The sequence below is a fragment of the Malus sylvestris genome, chromosome 8, assembly GCF_916048215.2.
Source record: "Malus sylvestris chromosome 8, drMalSylv7.2, whole genome shotgun sequence".
NCBI lineage: Eukaryota > Viridiplantae > Streptophyta > Magnoliopsida > Rosales > Rosaceae > Malus > Malus sylvestris.
The window spans coordinates 24216630-24233573 of record NC_062267.1 but is presented as its reverse complement, the minus strand read 5'-3'; the positions used below and the strand labels follow the sequence as shown (position 1 = coordinate 24233573).

The following is a 16944-nucleotide window of genomic DNA, read 5'->3' as shown; positions in this document are numbered from 1 at the left end:
AATTGTGGTTCAAATTCCTTTTTGACGAAAATCGAACATAAAACATTTCACTTACAAGTAAAGAGAAATACTAAATGATATCAATGCTAAGAGTTAGACTCCACGAATCAAACCAACACAATTTTGGTTGCCCAAGAAGAGCAACTGTTTTTGAAAGTCACTTTTTTGTAAATGTTCTGTCTGGTAATGTTTTATAAAATAAATTATTGGCATATTATATAAAACAAAAAGAATTTTGCAGGTTTATGATAGTACTTCTAGTATTTTAATTCGAGAATGATTGTTTAAGAAATAAAACATTAGAACGGAAAACTACCAAATGCATTTTAACACTTGCATTTGTATCTATAAAGTGAAAAATTGTTGCCCTTGAAGTTTCAATTTTTTTGCTATTGGTTTGGGCTAATTTAGGACCTCAAATTGACTCCCTTTCACTGGCATTACAATTATCAACAACTCTCCAATCCTTCAATCAGTAAATTAAACAGTAATATAGGAGGCTTACAATCTCACTATTTGAATCATTCAATTAAAGGATCATACTTGACAAATTAGACATTGTTCATTCATCTGATTTTGACTAAAAAGACTACGATATGTTCTTACAAAAATTGAATACAATATGTTATGAATGAAAATTGAAATGACCGTCATGAAATTCAGATTGATTAAATGTCCCAATTTGATTGGCCTTTTACAAGATCGACATTTTGAAGGGAGACCTTTTTTCTTTTGACAAACTATAACGTTAGTAGGAAGGGGGATTGATGAGGATCGAACCCACATTAAGGTGCATATGCATGATTATTTCCCACTACTGCAGTAAACCATTATCTGTGAAGGGGGACTTTTTTTATTGGGTAATTCTCATTCACTTCCCTCAAGTATTGTGAAATTCGCACATTACTACATTTAGTTCTTTTCGTCATAGTTTCATACCTAAATTTTGTTTTCTAACACTTTAATACTTCCGTTAGGCTTTTGATCAAATTCTTCTTTAAGTAATGACGTGATATAACGTTGGCCCACCATATTTGCCATTTAAATGAGAGATTCTCTTGTAAATTCAAGCTACAGTGTCGAATGCTAATTCTTGGAAGACATGGTGGACCAAAAATTATGTCATGACATCACTAAACTAACAACTTGACAGAAAGCTTAACATAAGTGTTAAAGTGTAGAAAATCAAAGTTTAGGTATGAAACCGAGACGAAAAAAACTAAAAGTAGTAAAGTGCGAAATTCATGATACTTAAAGGTAGTATCTTCCTATATAATATTTTTTTTTGCCGAACCTTTCTATATAATACTTAAAGATAATAAAGTGAGAACATGGAAAATGAATCGAACTTGGGTCGACATACTTATAATTCTTTAAGATACGTAAGTACGCATAATATAATACGCAATATCAAGTGGTTTCAATTAATACGAGTCCATTGCGGCGGGTACATGCTTTGAAAACTCGTCCAGAAGACGAGGAATTTTCTGTATTTTTTTATTCTGTATTTTGAAATTAAAAAATAACGTGTCAAATTGTCAGAGGTTGAGAGACCGAACCCCAAACAGACTGAGTCCTGACGGCTGCCGTACGGTTACCAATTCGTTTGACGCATTGTCATGTTTGGAAAGTCAAGCCGGCTTATTAAATAGGGAACTTTAACGAAAAGCTTCCGGTACTGTTCACTTTAACGAAAAACCACATTTTTATACTAAAAAGTTAATCCTGGTACTATTCACTTTACTCTTTATTTTGTCCTTATCGTTAAAACTCAAAATTTTCAAGCCTTTTTCATTAGTTTTCCTTATTAAATACCCACTAAAATTCCTTTAAGAGAAGAAAGTTAGGGCTTAACTAACTAAATGCCCCAACAACTCTTTGGAAAGTATCAATCAATTTACCCCCCCAATTTTGCAATACTATCACTCTACCAAGACTTTCTTTCTCTATCTCACATCTCTCCATTGTCAACATTTTTGTCACTCTAACTACATTTTCTAGCTACTTAGTACTACGATATGGTGATATTCTTTTTTTCTTAAAAGTGAGAGGTCTTAGGTTCAAATCTCGTGAATGGTGAATTCGATACTAAATTAGGCTGCCCATTATGTGGCTTAACTGAACTCCCCCTCCCTTAGTGTAAAAATATTGATGTACTTAAGAAAAAAAAAACATTTTCTATATTACATTTACATTACCTCTTTAATTGGCGGACCTTCATCTTTATTAGAGAGGTAATGCAAATGTAGTATTCGTGGTATTGAAATAATATAGCAAAGAGTCTTGTTCTCCTTGACTCTAGGCTCCAAATAAATTATGATCACCCACTGTTCGATCTTAATTCAGCTGTGGAGGACAAAGTACAACAAAAAGTTAAAATGGCATACTATTGAATTAAAATCGAACAATAAATAAGAACAATTTATATATAGATTAAATGAAGGGTACCAATATACCAAATATTAATAACATATTAACGAAAACTCGAGTATCCCACCCATACTACAAAATTAACGAGTCAATAGACGAAGTTGAGGGAACGGGATAGCGTGTAAGGAAAAGTGGGAGCAACTAAGCTGTAAAATTGCTCTAGACAGTTGTAAACTCAGCGGGTAAGTCCAGTCGTTGAGGAGGGGGGTATTAAGATAATAAGCGGAAAATTAGAGGTCCCAGTAAGCAATCAATCAATCTATAACCGCGTCGTATGACTCCCACAAATGTTTGCAAGGCGCGGCCCGCGGCGCATCTCGCATCCTCGTTCCCCCCTCCTTCCCACTTTCTTTCCTTGTAGTTGTTACTTGTTGCTACTCTCCAATTCCCACTATATAAGTCCAGCCTCTACTCCCTCAGCCTCCAACTCAACCATTCGGACACAGCACATTGGCAGATACATACAGCATATGTCTCAGAGGCCCAACGTCCCTCACTGCTCCTCCATTGCCTTTGCCCTCCACTCCCACCTCTTGATCACCAGTGACATGAACCCTAATTGGTCCTCCTGAAAGCCCTTCGATTTTTTCCCCCAATTCAGTTTTGATCCAAATTTTCAATTCTTTCATTCTTTTTCTAACAGACGATCCCAAAAAAAGGGAAAAAAACCCCCAAGATTCGACCTTTGATTTACTTGAGCAAATGGGTATCAAAGGATTTGTCGAGGGAGGCGTCGCTTCCATTGTCGCCGGCTGCTCCACCCACCCGCTGGATCTTATCAAGGTCCGTATGCAGCTCCAGGGCGAGAACAACCCCGCCCGGGCCGCCGCCCCCCAGCACATCCACAATCTCCGCCCTGCTTTTGCTTTTCATTCCCATTCTGCCACCCTGGTTGCCCCGCCTCCGCCGGCCGCCGCCGCACGCGCCGGTCCAATCTCGGTCGGAGTCAAAATTGTTCAGACCGAAGGCGTTAAGGCGTTGTTCTCTGGAGTCTCCGCCACCGTCCTCCGCCAGACTCTCTACTCCACCACCCGAATGGGCCTCTACGAAATTTTGAAAGTCAGATGGGCAGACTCGAACTCCGGAAACCTGCCCCTGCCCCGAAAAATTCTCGCTGGACTCGTCGCCGGTGGAGTTGGTGCCGCCGTCGGAAACCCCGCCGACGTGGCCATGGTCCGGATGCAGGCTGGCGGCCGTGACTACAAGAACGTGATCGACGCGATTACGAAGATGGCGAGGAGCGAAGGGGTTCTTAGCCTGTGGCGCGGGTCCAGCCTTACGGTAAACCGGGCGATGATCGTGACGGCGTCGCAGCTGGCGTCTTACGACCAGTTCAAGGAGGCGATTCTCGATAGGCACTTGATGAAGGACGGCCTCGGGACTCACGTGACCGCGAGTTTCGCGGCGGGGTTTGTGGCCTCCGTGGCCTCGAACCCGATCGACGTGATTAAGACGAGGGTTATGAACATGAAGGTGGAAGCCGGGCGGGACCCGCCGTACACTGGGGCCCTGGACTGTGCCCTAAAGACTGTGAGAGCGGAGGGGCCCATGGCCCTTTACAAGGGCTTCATCCCTACGATTTCGAGGCAGGGGCCATTCACTGTGGTGCTGTTTGTGACGCTTGAGCAGATCAGGAAGGTGCTTAAGGACTATTGAGAGTTGGGATCCGACCAATGACGATGATGAAAAATAATCACCATGATTATTATTATTTTTTGTTTCTTTTTTCGACTGCGAGAATTATTATTGATTAATGAAATTTTACGTTTGGAATCTGGCTATTGATTCATTTCCCCTTTTGGTTATTGATTTATAATTATTTTTTTTCGCCATGCAAACAAATCCAATATGCGATTAGCAAGAAGGGTTTTGAGTTAACGGAAGATTTAGTATGTGAGTATTAGCTCTGAACTAATATCTGTGGGTATTGGTCTTTGAATACGATTAAAATTTTCAATTACATCCAAAATAAAAGGTTTAGGAGGGGTGTATAGTAAGGGAATTTGAAGATTTTGAATAGCATTATATATCTATTTATTTTGATGGAGTTTAATTGATTTGTAGATATTTCATCTAAATTTTGATTCAAATCTATGTACTTGTGAATGCTTAAAATATGTTACCAAATCTCTCTAATTCCTCAACTTTTTAAAATTCTTTAAAACCAATTCCTAATTGAATATACCTATAAAATTCTTTAAAATTCTATTTCAATACATTTCCATTTATAAGGATTTTAATAAAATATCTTAAAATCCTCAATAAATAGACTTTGAATTTCAAAGAATCATTTAAAATTCTGATTGAATATTCCTAGATTTATTAACAGAATTAAAATCGCTCAAAATTCCAATTGATACCCCTTCCTTAGTGTGGACAAAAGATGAACGAAAAATTCTATTATAAATTTATAAATTGAGTCAAAGTCCAAGAGCCAATGCTCTAATTTTCTTGGATATTTACTTCTGTTCAAATTGTATGAAACCTCAAAACAGAACATTGCGCTTCAACTAAACTTTAAAACAATCAAGCGATAAATGCATTGAAACTAAAGAAATATGAGTAGAAATGAGATTTTCTTAAGAGTCTTTTTCTATTTAAAGCAAGTTGTGATTTACTCATGTGGTCCAATATCCTAATAGATAGGATGTTAGGATCCTATCTAGTATTCTGGGTTCGAAACTCCCTCCCCCTAAATTATAGTAAATTGTAATAGTTTCAAACTCTATCCCCTCCCCCCTAATACGAGTCATGATGGTATTTCAGCAATGTGTGGTTGCATGATGACTTTTTTGGAATATGAATAACGAACTTTCTTTGTAAAATCATTTGATATCAAGTTCAACACTGAGACCCAGAAACTTCAACTTGTGTTCAAAATTTATGAGCATATATGCTTAAGCAACTGGAACAAAAATTACACATTCATTCATCCATACAGATACAACGCACGCAAATAACTGAGCAATTTGTGCTGTATGAGTGTGCCTGCCAGCATAAATGAACAGTTTGGGGTTCCAAATAAATCAGCTTTACATCAAGGAAATGCTTCATCTGTACACACGTCGCTCTCGCCCTACACGCAACATATAAACTTTTGTTATCATCTGCTGTCCGTCCTCGGAGAAGTTTTCAGTTTACTACCCTCTACAACTCGACCCTTCTCCACGGCTACAGATAGATGGCTTTCCGATTTTCCTCTGTCCAGGCTATGCTGCTGCTGCTGGCTTTCTGATCTCTTTCCTCCTCTCTCCGAATGACTCTCCGCCTTCCTAAGTTTCTCTGGCTTTTCCGAGGTTTCATAACTCTTGTCGTATTGGAGCGACTGACTTTTATCCAAACTTTGAGCAGGACCGCGGCCTTGTATCTCATTTGCTATTTGGCTCCGCCGCTCCTTCAACAAATTCAGTCGTGATGTCAACTTTGTTATTGCTGAAGTTGTGGAATTACCTCCCTGTCATGCCACAGGCAAATAGGTATGTAACTATTTCTACCCTTCTATCTAATCACACTAATAAATCAGCTCAGCAAGCAAGCATTAGTAAAAATACAAAGCAACAAGTAGAAACATAGACGTTTTCTAGTCTTTTCAATCTGCGTTGTAATCCTCCCCCCATTAATCCAAGTATGCAATCCATAATAGTAATCGACATCATCAAAACGAAAGACAGAATGCATATGTGCAATGTGGAAAGCGAATCTTCATTTTAATGGTAATCTAATGGTTAAAATTCTATTGAACCAGAACTAATATGACCGATCTTACCTCACCCCCACCGCCTTTCTTGGAGTTGGTTGAAGCTGTAGGCTTGGCTACCACTGTCTCTACTGCAGAAGAATCAGCTGGCGGCCCAACAGACCGAGAGTTGCTTTTGTTTGCTGCATCTGTTTTCTTTCCATTCACATTTTCCGTTCCATCTTGATGAGTCTCCTGTTGAACATGCCCAGATATTAGTTCGAACATAGTTATTACTTTAACGAATCCACTTTAGCACAAACTGCTCGCTAAGTTCATCCTACAAGTTTTATAAAGGCTTAATTTCCTTTTCTATTCTACTTTGAACTCATTTAAAGTGCAGAGAGGAAATTCGGACTCGGGTGCATAAGTGGGAACACATCTGCTCTAGTCAATGTGACTACGCCCACATCTGCTTCTAAAGGCTCAATTTAGCTAAAACATAATTGGACCGGTTGCAGGACCAAAATAATACAAAAATTAAGTTAACCGCGACATTTATTCATGTCGATATCTCAAATGTCAAAATAAATGTACCTTGCTTCTTGACGATTCGAAATGGGAAGGGACTATGTTTTCACTGTCCTTCTGTCTATCTGTTGTGTGCCTAAAAATGACAGAAAAGGGGAAAAAGAAAGTGCCAATGAGTCATCACTGGAAAACTATGTCTGCATTCATGTAACTTGCATTCGAAGACTTGTAAGCATTAATTGTTACAACCACAGATCACGAACTCTCTTTGACAAATATAGAAGAATGATCTAGCAAGAAAGCATCACGAAATAACAAAAGATCTCACTGTTTTGCTTGATGATCGCCACTATTTCGGGATGGAATGGAAGCATCAGACATAGAGCCACGGTTTCTTTCACGTTGTTGATTAAGCTGCATGCCTAGATCATCAACCTTCATCTTCAAGTTGGAAACATTCTCTTCTGCCTGTGCTATTTCAATAAGATCTGCCCTTGTCTATATAGCACGTATGCAAGTTAATATTTTGGTGCTTGATAAAAGCTCTTATGCCATAACAATTTAAGGGCACAATACTAACTTTTTCATCAACTGTGGCTAAATTGGGCACACGTCCCCCCGACATTTTTAGTCCTGCTTCGAGAGCTGCTGTTAAATCCTTCTCCTTCTGTAACTGTTCCTGTAGTCTCGCCACCTACAAGGACGTTTAATGCCCAATATCAGTATTAACTTCACTCATCTTGGTTAATCACTTAATAACCATTAATAATAATCGAACTAGCATTATATTCTACGGATGCAGAAGCGTGTTTAGATAAATAAGAAAAATTGTTCTCTCAGTACGGAATTTACATCTTGCTTGAGAGCTAGGCGACGCTCACGCAAGGCCGTCTTCTCTCTCTCCAGACTTGCTTGTAGAGCAGCATTCCCTTCAACCTGTAGAGGAAACTGACAACTAACTTAACAATTCCAAACAACTTGATACAGTGTAATTGGATAGTGAGATACCTCTTCTGCAATTCTGTTTTCTAACTCAGATTTAGTCCTCTCGAGATTCTGGATTTCAGCCCTTTATAGAGGAGGAAAAATTAGATGTTAGAACAAAACCAATGACGCGAAGAGAAGCTTCAAAAATTACAAGTTCACTGCATCCTAAACGTTAACACTAATGGATCATCTCGAGAAAGTAAAACACTGATACACTTTGGAAAAAATGTACTACTGATGCATGCTCATGTGCACGCGTGAGCCTGTATGTATGAACTTCATACTATGAAGTGTGCAATGCAGGACATCCACTGACACTGAAAAAGATTATAGGCAAATCTCTATGAGGGAAAGAAACTCTTCAGAGATGGAATTTGCATCACTTACTCTTCCTCAAGACTGTAGTCAATGGATTCCATGGAAAGGTTCTTCCTTGCCTGAACCAGAAATCCCCCCACCCGCCAAATGAAAAAAGAAACTCAATTAACAAAAACTCTCTGAATTGGAGACGGTTTATGGGAAAATTGCAAGTCCCTTCCCGGATAACATAATCTAGGAAGGTATAGATAATGATGAAAGGCCTAATAAGCAAAAGACTGTATCACCAGTCCAGTAAACATAGACTTACAGCCATACGTCCCCAACCAGTACGATTCCTAACATGCCCAGATCCATTGGATATAGATGAAGATTTTTGTATAAATGGGGATGGAAGAACATGATTGGGTGGCTGTTGCCGTGAACTTATTTCTCTAGAAACCTCTTCTACTACAGCAGACTCGCTAGCCTGCTCTGGCGCATTAGTTTTACTTGAACTCAGTTTATTCTCACTGCTCTCTAAAGCAGGTTGAGGCTGCAATATTTTAGTTGAGCTTGATGACAACTTCTCATGAGCTTTACCATCGTTGCCTCCATGAGGAGACTTCACTCCTGGTCTTAAACCGTCACCATCCTGCAAAGAGTGAATATGTTATACATGAATCTCCAAGTTTTTCTGGCAACGGACTAGCAACAAACAGTAAGACAAGAACAAAAAGAAAAATGCTAATGCTAATGCTAATGTCTGGCACTAATAATTTAACCGACTTGAAAGCACCAAATCTTGACCACAAGGTCTGGCACTAATATATTGAAGGACTAAGTATGTAACAAGCCTTATTATCATGCAGATCATTGTCTTCAGATTCACCACTCTCACTAAATGTTCCATCTCCATCAGAAACAATTTCAACATCTTCATCCTCTGTTCCTGCATCAGTTTCATCATCTTCATAGTAATCATCATCATCAGTTGCCCCCTCAGTCTCACTTTCACTTTCTTCTGTGTCACTGTATAGTTCCGGGGACAGGGGACCACCTTCCTGCAAATACATGGAGAAAGAACCAACTCAACAGAAATCCGGAGTCCAAACTATTGACGTGAAATAATTCTAGAGTGAGCTAGTCGATAAACTTTTATGAAAAACAACACTGAACAGAATATACTCGAAGCTCAAAACCAGCACAAAGTAGAAAGTGTTATCGTTAAGGTAATGGTAAAAGGTAAAAGGATTGTTGGAGTGTACCCCAAATATGTGATTATACTCCTCCAACAAAGTTATAACAATCGCTTGAGCATGATTAGCGGCAGCAGCAGCTTGCAATAGTTGAACAGAACCATCACCCCCCACATCAAAATCATTGTCAATTTCACAATCCCCAGCTAAGAGCGGGCGAAGAAGTAAAGGAGCCATACAAGCTGCCACAGCAGAGCAGCTCATTCGGTTCACAGCTTTCTGAGCAGCCACACTTTGCATCATCAAAAGAATTCTGAACCGGAAAAGGATACAAATTAAATTTTGACAAAGTATAACTGGGCATTATGTGAATGCAAGATAGTAAAGAAAGTGAGATAACACAGGGAACAAAAAGGAAATCTCCCAAAACTGGTGTCCAAGTAGTAGATAACTGAAGTTTATGCAAGCAAATGGCTTAACTACAGCTAAGGAATCTTGCTAAAAGAAAATTATTTCTAGTAACCTTCTTGAACACTATAATTCGAACTGCACAAGCATGTTAAAACTTCTTTACAGGAGATGCTTGATACTTAAAGAAACGAGGAAAACAATCTAAATGTCAAATAATTAACAAACGAAAGCAATAATATATTCAATAAAAAAAAAGATATCCTAGCTTTAGATACTCAACTGCACATGCAAAACACACTCGTACACAAAACAGAACTAAACCAAAACTCAGATAATGAAGTAACATAAAACTAACCTTTGCAGTAAACGGCGATTTGGCTCTGGGAATGTATCACATATTGTTGTGCGCATAGCATTGACTCTACCACCACGATCATTACCTAATCATTGGGAAATTTGTATTAAGGAATTAGAACAACAGTAACATTTTAACACTCAAATGTTGCGTAGAAGACAGACACACATAGACCCAAAGGCCAAACTGAAGTGCTTGACAATATAAAACTTCCCCTCTCAGGAAACACCCATTGACATTTAGGCATAAGTCAAACTCCGGGAACTTTTGTGTAAACAATGAACTCCAATTTATCTTTCTGTATCTGAGACGACAACCAAATAGGAAGGGATGGTTCTTGACAGAAGTCTAACTAGAAAAAGATCTCTCTATAACTTTGAGATGTGGGAAAATGGACATCCCTGAGCAAGTAAGATTTAGCAATAACAAAATACCGAACTGAGCTTTATAGTATTAGTTTCCAATCACAAGGTTTCAAATAATCTTCTTTCCACTCCAATTTCACAAAACATAAACAAAAAAGATCCAGGAAAACTCCCATCCCCGTTATTGCCGTTTAGTAACCTGGGTTTTGAGCCAACATCTTGAAGCTCAATTACTCTTTTCTTTGTTTTACTTGTTAGAAAATAGAAACTCTAATGATTGACTTCAGGCCAAGAAAGAATGTAGCTAGGCTAAATGCGGCTTCATTTGGGTTGGCCCTAATATGAATGACAAGACTGATGCAGATTATAAAATGATATTAAGAGACTGTTAAAAGAGTCAGCAGTTCTATGTGAGAGTTTCTTAGCCCGACTTTACGACACAATAAATATCATAACTAATCGAAAAACTACAAAGTAACAGATGATATAGTTTAAATCAAATGCACCATACCAGATTTACGAAAGGCTTCTAACAGTGCATTACAGCAAGATGCAGGGACAGGGGGAGATGGCAACTCCCGGAGGACATACTGGAAATTTGCATCAAGAAAGAAAATATAAAACCTTCAGAACATTCTATAATCTACACGAAGAAATCAACATTTAATTGAGAAAAATAGGTACCTTGACACAATCAGCGATAACATGTGCGTCCTCCTGAGGAGAAAACTCAGTTTTCCCTGATGCATAAAAACACAACCCGAAAATATCTCAGATATCGAAAAGGATCATTATTTAGAATTTTTTTCCACTTATACAACTCCACAAACCACAAGTGATAAATTGAATTTAGATTCTAGAGTTTCAATTAAAAAAGCCAGTCCTGAATAAAAATATACAGTGTGGATTGTTGAAAAAAATACGAAGATATATAATCCATAACCTTATTTGAGGGATCCTTCAATAGAAGGGACTGTATATATAAATGGTGTGTATATATATGTATGCATGTATGTATGTATGTATATGTATATAGTTCATAACAGCTCCATTGAACAATAAATGTATAACTTTAAAAAAAAAATGTCGATGAACACCAAATATTATTAAAAAGGAAAGAAACACTAACCCTGTTCATACTCTCTTATTCTACTTTGAACATCTTCAACATCTGCAGCTTGTCGTAAGATCCCTTCTACTTTGACTCCTATTTATATCAAATGTTCAGATACATATTTCAAACAAGAAAAGAAATTAATCTATTTTGAAACCAGTGATGGCCGAGGTCATACAGACTTAAGATTGCTCATAGTCAAATTACAAGTACCATCAGTTGACAGCTTCCCCTTAAGAGCCTTCAGTATAAGTAGGTAAAATTATTAGGTCTTATACATTAATACCTATCATATGCAACGGATATGCATTAAAGAATACATCAAAATCAAAAGAGTAGCTTCCAATTAAGGCTTCTCAGACGGTGCAGGCATTAACAATGTTCAATATACTACAAGAACTGGGGGTGGGTGCTCTCGACTGTATATATGTATGTTATTAAACCACCTAGGTAAGTTGAAATGACATCTGATAGTGAGATATGGAGAACCCACCATATTCTTCTACGAACCTAAAGGCTTTTTCCAAGAAAGACGGAGCTCCATCAACATCTTCCAAGGCCAGTAGAACAGGCACTCCAACGACTGTAGATTTCACTGGCTTCTTATCCTTTGCTGTAAAAGAAATACAGACAACAACAATATTTCAGTGAGGTGGTACAAGGATAGCAAGAAAAAGTTTCAAAAATATCCAATGCAAGGCCCGATCGTAAGAAAACTCGTATCTTAAGATACTAGCTAAACATTCTGACAGGATTTTATACTCGGTTGGGTAGCCATGAAGCAGACTGAGTACTACAACACTAAATATCATGTGGCGAAACATTCTACATATAAAAACACAACTCGTCTCTTTGTATTCAACTGTCTAATTGAATTTGTATAGTGGCTTGAAGTTATTTCAATACTTGACTACTTTTGCTATCTTACCATATTGTTTGCGCTTGAACTCTAAGTTAAATAAACATACTTAAAGTTTTCTCCATTTTTCTTAAAATGTACAAAATTTCATTTCCGGTATACCACATAAAGTAGATATAATAGACTATAAGGTAATGTATGATTTAACAACAAATACTGGTTCAATGAGACTTTGCTAACAGCTGAAAGAAAAATGTACACCAGATGGCATAAACATGTGCAGTATTAAACAGTATGTCTGGAGAGTCACTATAAGAAGAGCATACACTGGTCCGCAGAACCATGAACAGCCTCAGTCTTATCATTCCCTAACGTTCCATTTTGCCCCATAGCATGACCGCCACCACTTGGGGCTTGCGCCAATGCATTTTCAAGTGCAGTCTTCCACTCATGTAGATCTTCCAATGTTTCAGCCTGCAGAAGATGTAATACACGACAAATCAGCAGAAGATAGCAAGATCAACTTCACCTCCATACCTAACTTTTGGTCAAAAGGATTTCTAACACATCAACTTTTTTTAACCAACTTCTCAACGTTTTCCACAAAAACAAAGTGTTATGCATTTTTCTTTATAAAAGAATATCTCAATGAACTTCTATGAAATGGTTAAAGGAATTCAGCCCCACAATGCAGTGTCCCCAACAAGTAGTGCCTCCTTGAAGTCCGAACTTGGCCACACAACTAATGCAGTGTCCCAACAAGCTTGAAATGTGGTTATGATAGGATATGATAACAACAAATAAGACCTAAAGTCAAATAATCAACAAACATTTATCTTCTTTAAAAGGAATGTACGGAAAAAAATGTACTCAGATTATCATCGAAACAATTAATCATCACCCTTATAGGAAGACAATTTTATCATGCATAGAATACAGGACTTTGAACGCAGAAGATTTTACTGACAGAAAATCTTTATCCATAAGCGAACAAATTTATGTGAGGAATTTGTTTTCCGAGTCAGTTGAATATATTCGTGTTATCAGTAGAAACTGTTGTGACTTGCGCAAATTAACTTTCTTATTTATAAAAAAGTAGTTGTAAATCTAAAAATTCCACCTAGGAAAAAGGAGCACTTCAAGTTTTTCAACCAAGAGAAATAATAGGGATAAAAAGGAAAGCACACCTTAAGTGTGAAGGCTCGTCCATCACGACCATCTGGAAAGAGCACGGTCAAGAGTTTCTTGTCTGCCTTGACAACCACACTAGAAAAATTGTACAATTAAATGACGCAAGGTTAGCAGTAATGCAAGAGCAGAACAGCGGATAAATAAAATTCCGAATTACAAGCCAACCTGCCTGAATTGTTGAGGTCAATACCACCCAGGGTCAAGTTCACTTCACTCCCCTTTAGAGCAGCACTCTGGCAATGTAGAATTATAGTAAATGAAACATTAGGAGGGAGAGAGAGAGAGAGAGAGAGAGAGAGAGAGAGAGAGAGGGGGGGGGGGGAGAGACCCTTTAGAGCAGCAATGTAGAATTATTGTAAATGAAACATTAGGAGAATTATAGTAAATGAAACATTAGGAGGGAGAGAGAGAGAGAGAGAGAGAGAGAGAGAGAGAGAGAGAGTAATAATGTCTACAAGAAGAACAGATGCAAGCACATGCACACACTATTACCGGACAAAGAATTACTTACTGGATCACTTCTGAAGAAAACGAGTGATGTGCGAGTTAGGATAAACCATCTTTTCTTCCAGGACGTCCACCCAATTCCCTTGGATGATATGAATAACGGTCCACTCTTGAATATCTGCAAAACAGCTTAACTTCAGAGGGCATAGTTTTACTTTGGTTAACCAAGAGATTAAAAAAAACAATGATATTACATGACAATGAATAGCATAGGATATTATTTCACCCTCTTGCATCTAAATTATCCACGAGCACTGAGTCTCGAATGCTCTTGTCTTTTCACAAATGGTATAGTTCCATTAGAATGGTCAGTTGAAAAGCTTAGATTGTGCAACAACATAAAAACTACAATTCTGTGGCATTGCAATCATATGTTGTTATTCCTTTTTACAAAACTTTGTCCTTGAAATTCAGGACTAAGTTTCCATATGAGCCGATCATAGTAATGGTGAATGATAAAAATGAAAATTAGATTTTGATGAGCACAGCGATAACAGGTTAATGCGAACCAGGGATAGTATAAATGTAAACATTTTCATCCACGCTGATGTTATGATTGAATAAAAATGACATTACCGTGTTGGCACCACGGGAAGGCTGAGATTCAGGTGGGCCAGGGCCTCCAGATGGGGGAGGAGGAGGAGGAGGAGGAGGAGCATCGCCTTCTCCCTGAAACACACAACAATCCGATAAATTTCCTTTTCACCGCTCCACAATTTATGTACGTTCAGACTGAGTCTGCCCTTGTCAATTTGCCTAACAATTAAAATGCATGTGCAATATTTATGTGGATACATATAGATTAAAGCTATTAGAAAAAGGAAAGCAGCATTTGTAATGAAACCAAAACATATATACCTGAGGCGCATTGGTGATTCGGTTAGTCATCCTCTGATGAATTCCAGAGTTACAGAATCATATCCCACACGGATCAGCACCAACCGGTTCCTACATTGATAAAAAAACTCAACAATGTAATTCAAACGATCAAACCCAGAAACCAAAACCAACACAAACCCACAAAAGCCACAGCATTTCTCATCAAGCAATCAAACCCAGAATCCATTTTTCAAATAAGAAAAAACCCAACTCCCAAAAATCACAAAAAATGTACCTTGTATAGAAATCGAAACGTGGGTTGTTGTTGTTGGATTGGAAAGAGAAAGGAGATGATGGGATCTCTTTCTTTTTCTTCTAAATTTTTTTGTTTTTGCTGACAGATTAGAGAAAGAGGGAGATATTGTCGTGTTGTTGTCACCAACAGGAACAGACAACAGAACAGAGAGAGAGAGAGAGAGAGAGAGAGAGAAAGAGAAAGAGAAAGCACGGGGGTGTGGGTGTGGTGGTTGGTCAAGCAGGAGCCCAAAGAGAACGGGCCCTCCGTCCACCTATTCTTGGTCAGTCTTCCTTCGAACGTGTTGGAGGGAAAAACGTGCAGGGCTCCCCTTGTTTTTTTAAGGTTTTGATTGTGCTGACACGTGGCATTACTTTCCCTTAAGACATGGCCAACTTGATAACTTAACACATTGTTGTTCTATTTGTACTTCTTAACATTTGGACATTGTTAATCAAACGGTTAAACGGTATCTGATTTGATTGAGTTTTAGCATAATTAATTTAATTTTTAAAGAGTGATAGATTATAAAAAGTATGTAGATTCTGATCGTCAAATAATATTACATTTGAAAAGAAGAATCAATAATATAAGACGAAAAAGTTCCAAGTAAGAGAGTTATTAGCATCCTCTTGCAATTTTTTTAGAAAACTGCTTCAAAAGATCTCCTTTTTAACTTTAAAGTAATGCTGCGGTTGATCCAATCAGGCATCCAAGCCCACCCATTCCTGCTTTTGAACAACAGGCACCAACACAACTAACCTCTACGGACAAACTAGATAAGATTGAAAGATGTTCAACATGTACGGACGACACTGGAATGTGACTAAGCAACACATTTGAAAGATTGGGAGTTTTAACGGAATACTTCTGGTACTGTTAACTTTTAACGAAAAAGACATTTTTACTCTAAAAAGTCACTTCTGATACGATTCACTTATAACATATTTTTGTCATTTTGGTTAAAACTCAAAGTTTTCATGTCATTTTCATTAGTTTTCTTTTGAAAGATAGGGGCAATTGAGTTAATTGATAAATTTGGTTAAAATTTGATACAGTGACTCCACATTATTTAGGCTAATCACTTTATTTGGTTGGCATATATCATCATATAACACTATATTTATATATTTAATATAGTTAGTGATTAAGGGAATGAAAATTAGTGAGAATCAAACCCTTACAAGAGTGAATATACATAATTATTTTTTCCCATAGTTCTACTGCAATAAAGCGTTATTTTCTTTATAAGATTATATTTAGATAAGAAAAAAAATCTCTTTTTAACTATAAAAAATACACGTTTAAGAAAGCAAGTATTTTTACACAACAAACATTGAAGAAAACAATTTTTTAAGTGGTTTGTAGTTTAATGATCAAGAACATTTGTTTCTACACCCAATGTTTCGTGTTTAAATTTTTCTCTTTATAATAAAATTTAGATTCTATCATTTGTCAAAAAATACACATTCTTTTTTATGTAAACGATGTATTAATACCAAAGTACTAATCCACAGAGTCCACGTTTATATGAGTGTATTTGTCAAGTTGAGAGAGCATTTGAGCCGCAGCTTTTGTGGGAGCAAGTATGACTCCGAATTAAAGGCGCCAATCCGCTCAACTTTTGGAAGACAAATAATTGTTTGCGCTGATTTTGGCGATTGCCCATGATGCTGATGCCACCCCGAATACAAGGGCCCATGTGAGCGTAAAAGTAAAATCACATCACCATGATATGAAGCAAAATCTACTGTGTGCCTTTTTTTAATACAGAATTTTAACAAAAAACTTCAGAACTGTTCATTTTAACGAAAAATCACATTTTTACACTATAAAGTTAATCATGATACTATTCACTTAAACTCAAAGTTTTCAAGTTATTTTCATTAGTTTTTTTTTAATCAACTT

At 37.5% G+C, this 16944-nt stretch overlaps 2 protein-coding genes across 2 annotated transcripts; one reads left to right on the top strand and one right to left on the bottom strand.

Moving 5' to 3' along the window:
* The first annotated feature begins 2758 nt into the window (after positions 1–2758).
* Positions 2759–4205, top strand: LOC126631967 (mitochondrial uncoupling protein 5-like). Its single transcript, XM_050302182.1, has one exon. It carries the CDS (start codon positions 3133–3135, stop codon positions 4084–4086), a length of 954 nt encoding a protein of 317 aa, XP_050158139.1. The 5' UTR covers positions 2759–3132; the 3' UTR covers positions 4087–4205.
* Positions 4206–5298: 1093 nt separating this feature from the next.
* On the bottom strand, positions 5299–15255 carry LOC126631960 (rho GTPase-activating protein REN1-like). The gene is made up of 23 exons (XM_050302175.1): positions 15037–15255; positions 14781–14870; positions 14499–14591; positions 13927–14040; positions 13581–13648; positions 13412–13490; positions 12551–12698; positions 11859–11978; positions 11381–11458; positions 10936–10991; positions 10763–10841; positions 9887–9971; positions 9190–9433; positions 8779–8985; positions 8253–8576; positions 8012–8061; positions 7646–7706; positions 7490–7573; positions 7218–7331; positions 6966–7135; positions 6704–6773; positions 6197–6361; positions 5299–5884 (listed from the first exon to the last, which is right to left on the bottom strand). The coding sequence occupies exons 2-23, from the start codon at positions 14808–14810 to the stop codon at positions 5534–5536; spliced, it is 2790 nt and encodes a 929-aa protein (XP_050158132.1). The 5' UTR covers positions 14811–14870; positions 15037–15255; the 3' UTR covers positions 5299–5533.
* Between the last annotated feature and the right edge of the window lie 1689 nt (positions 15256–16944).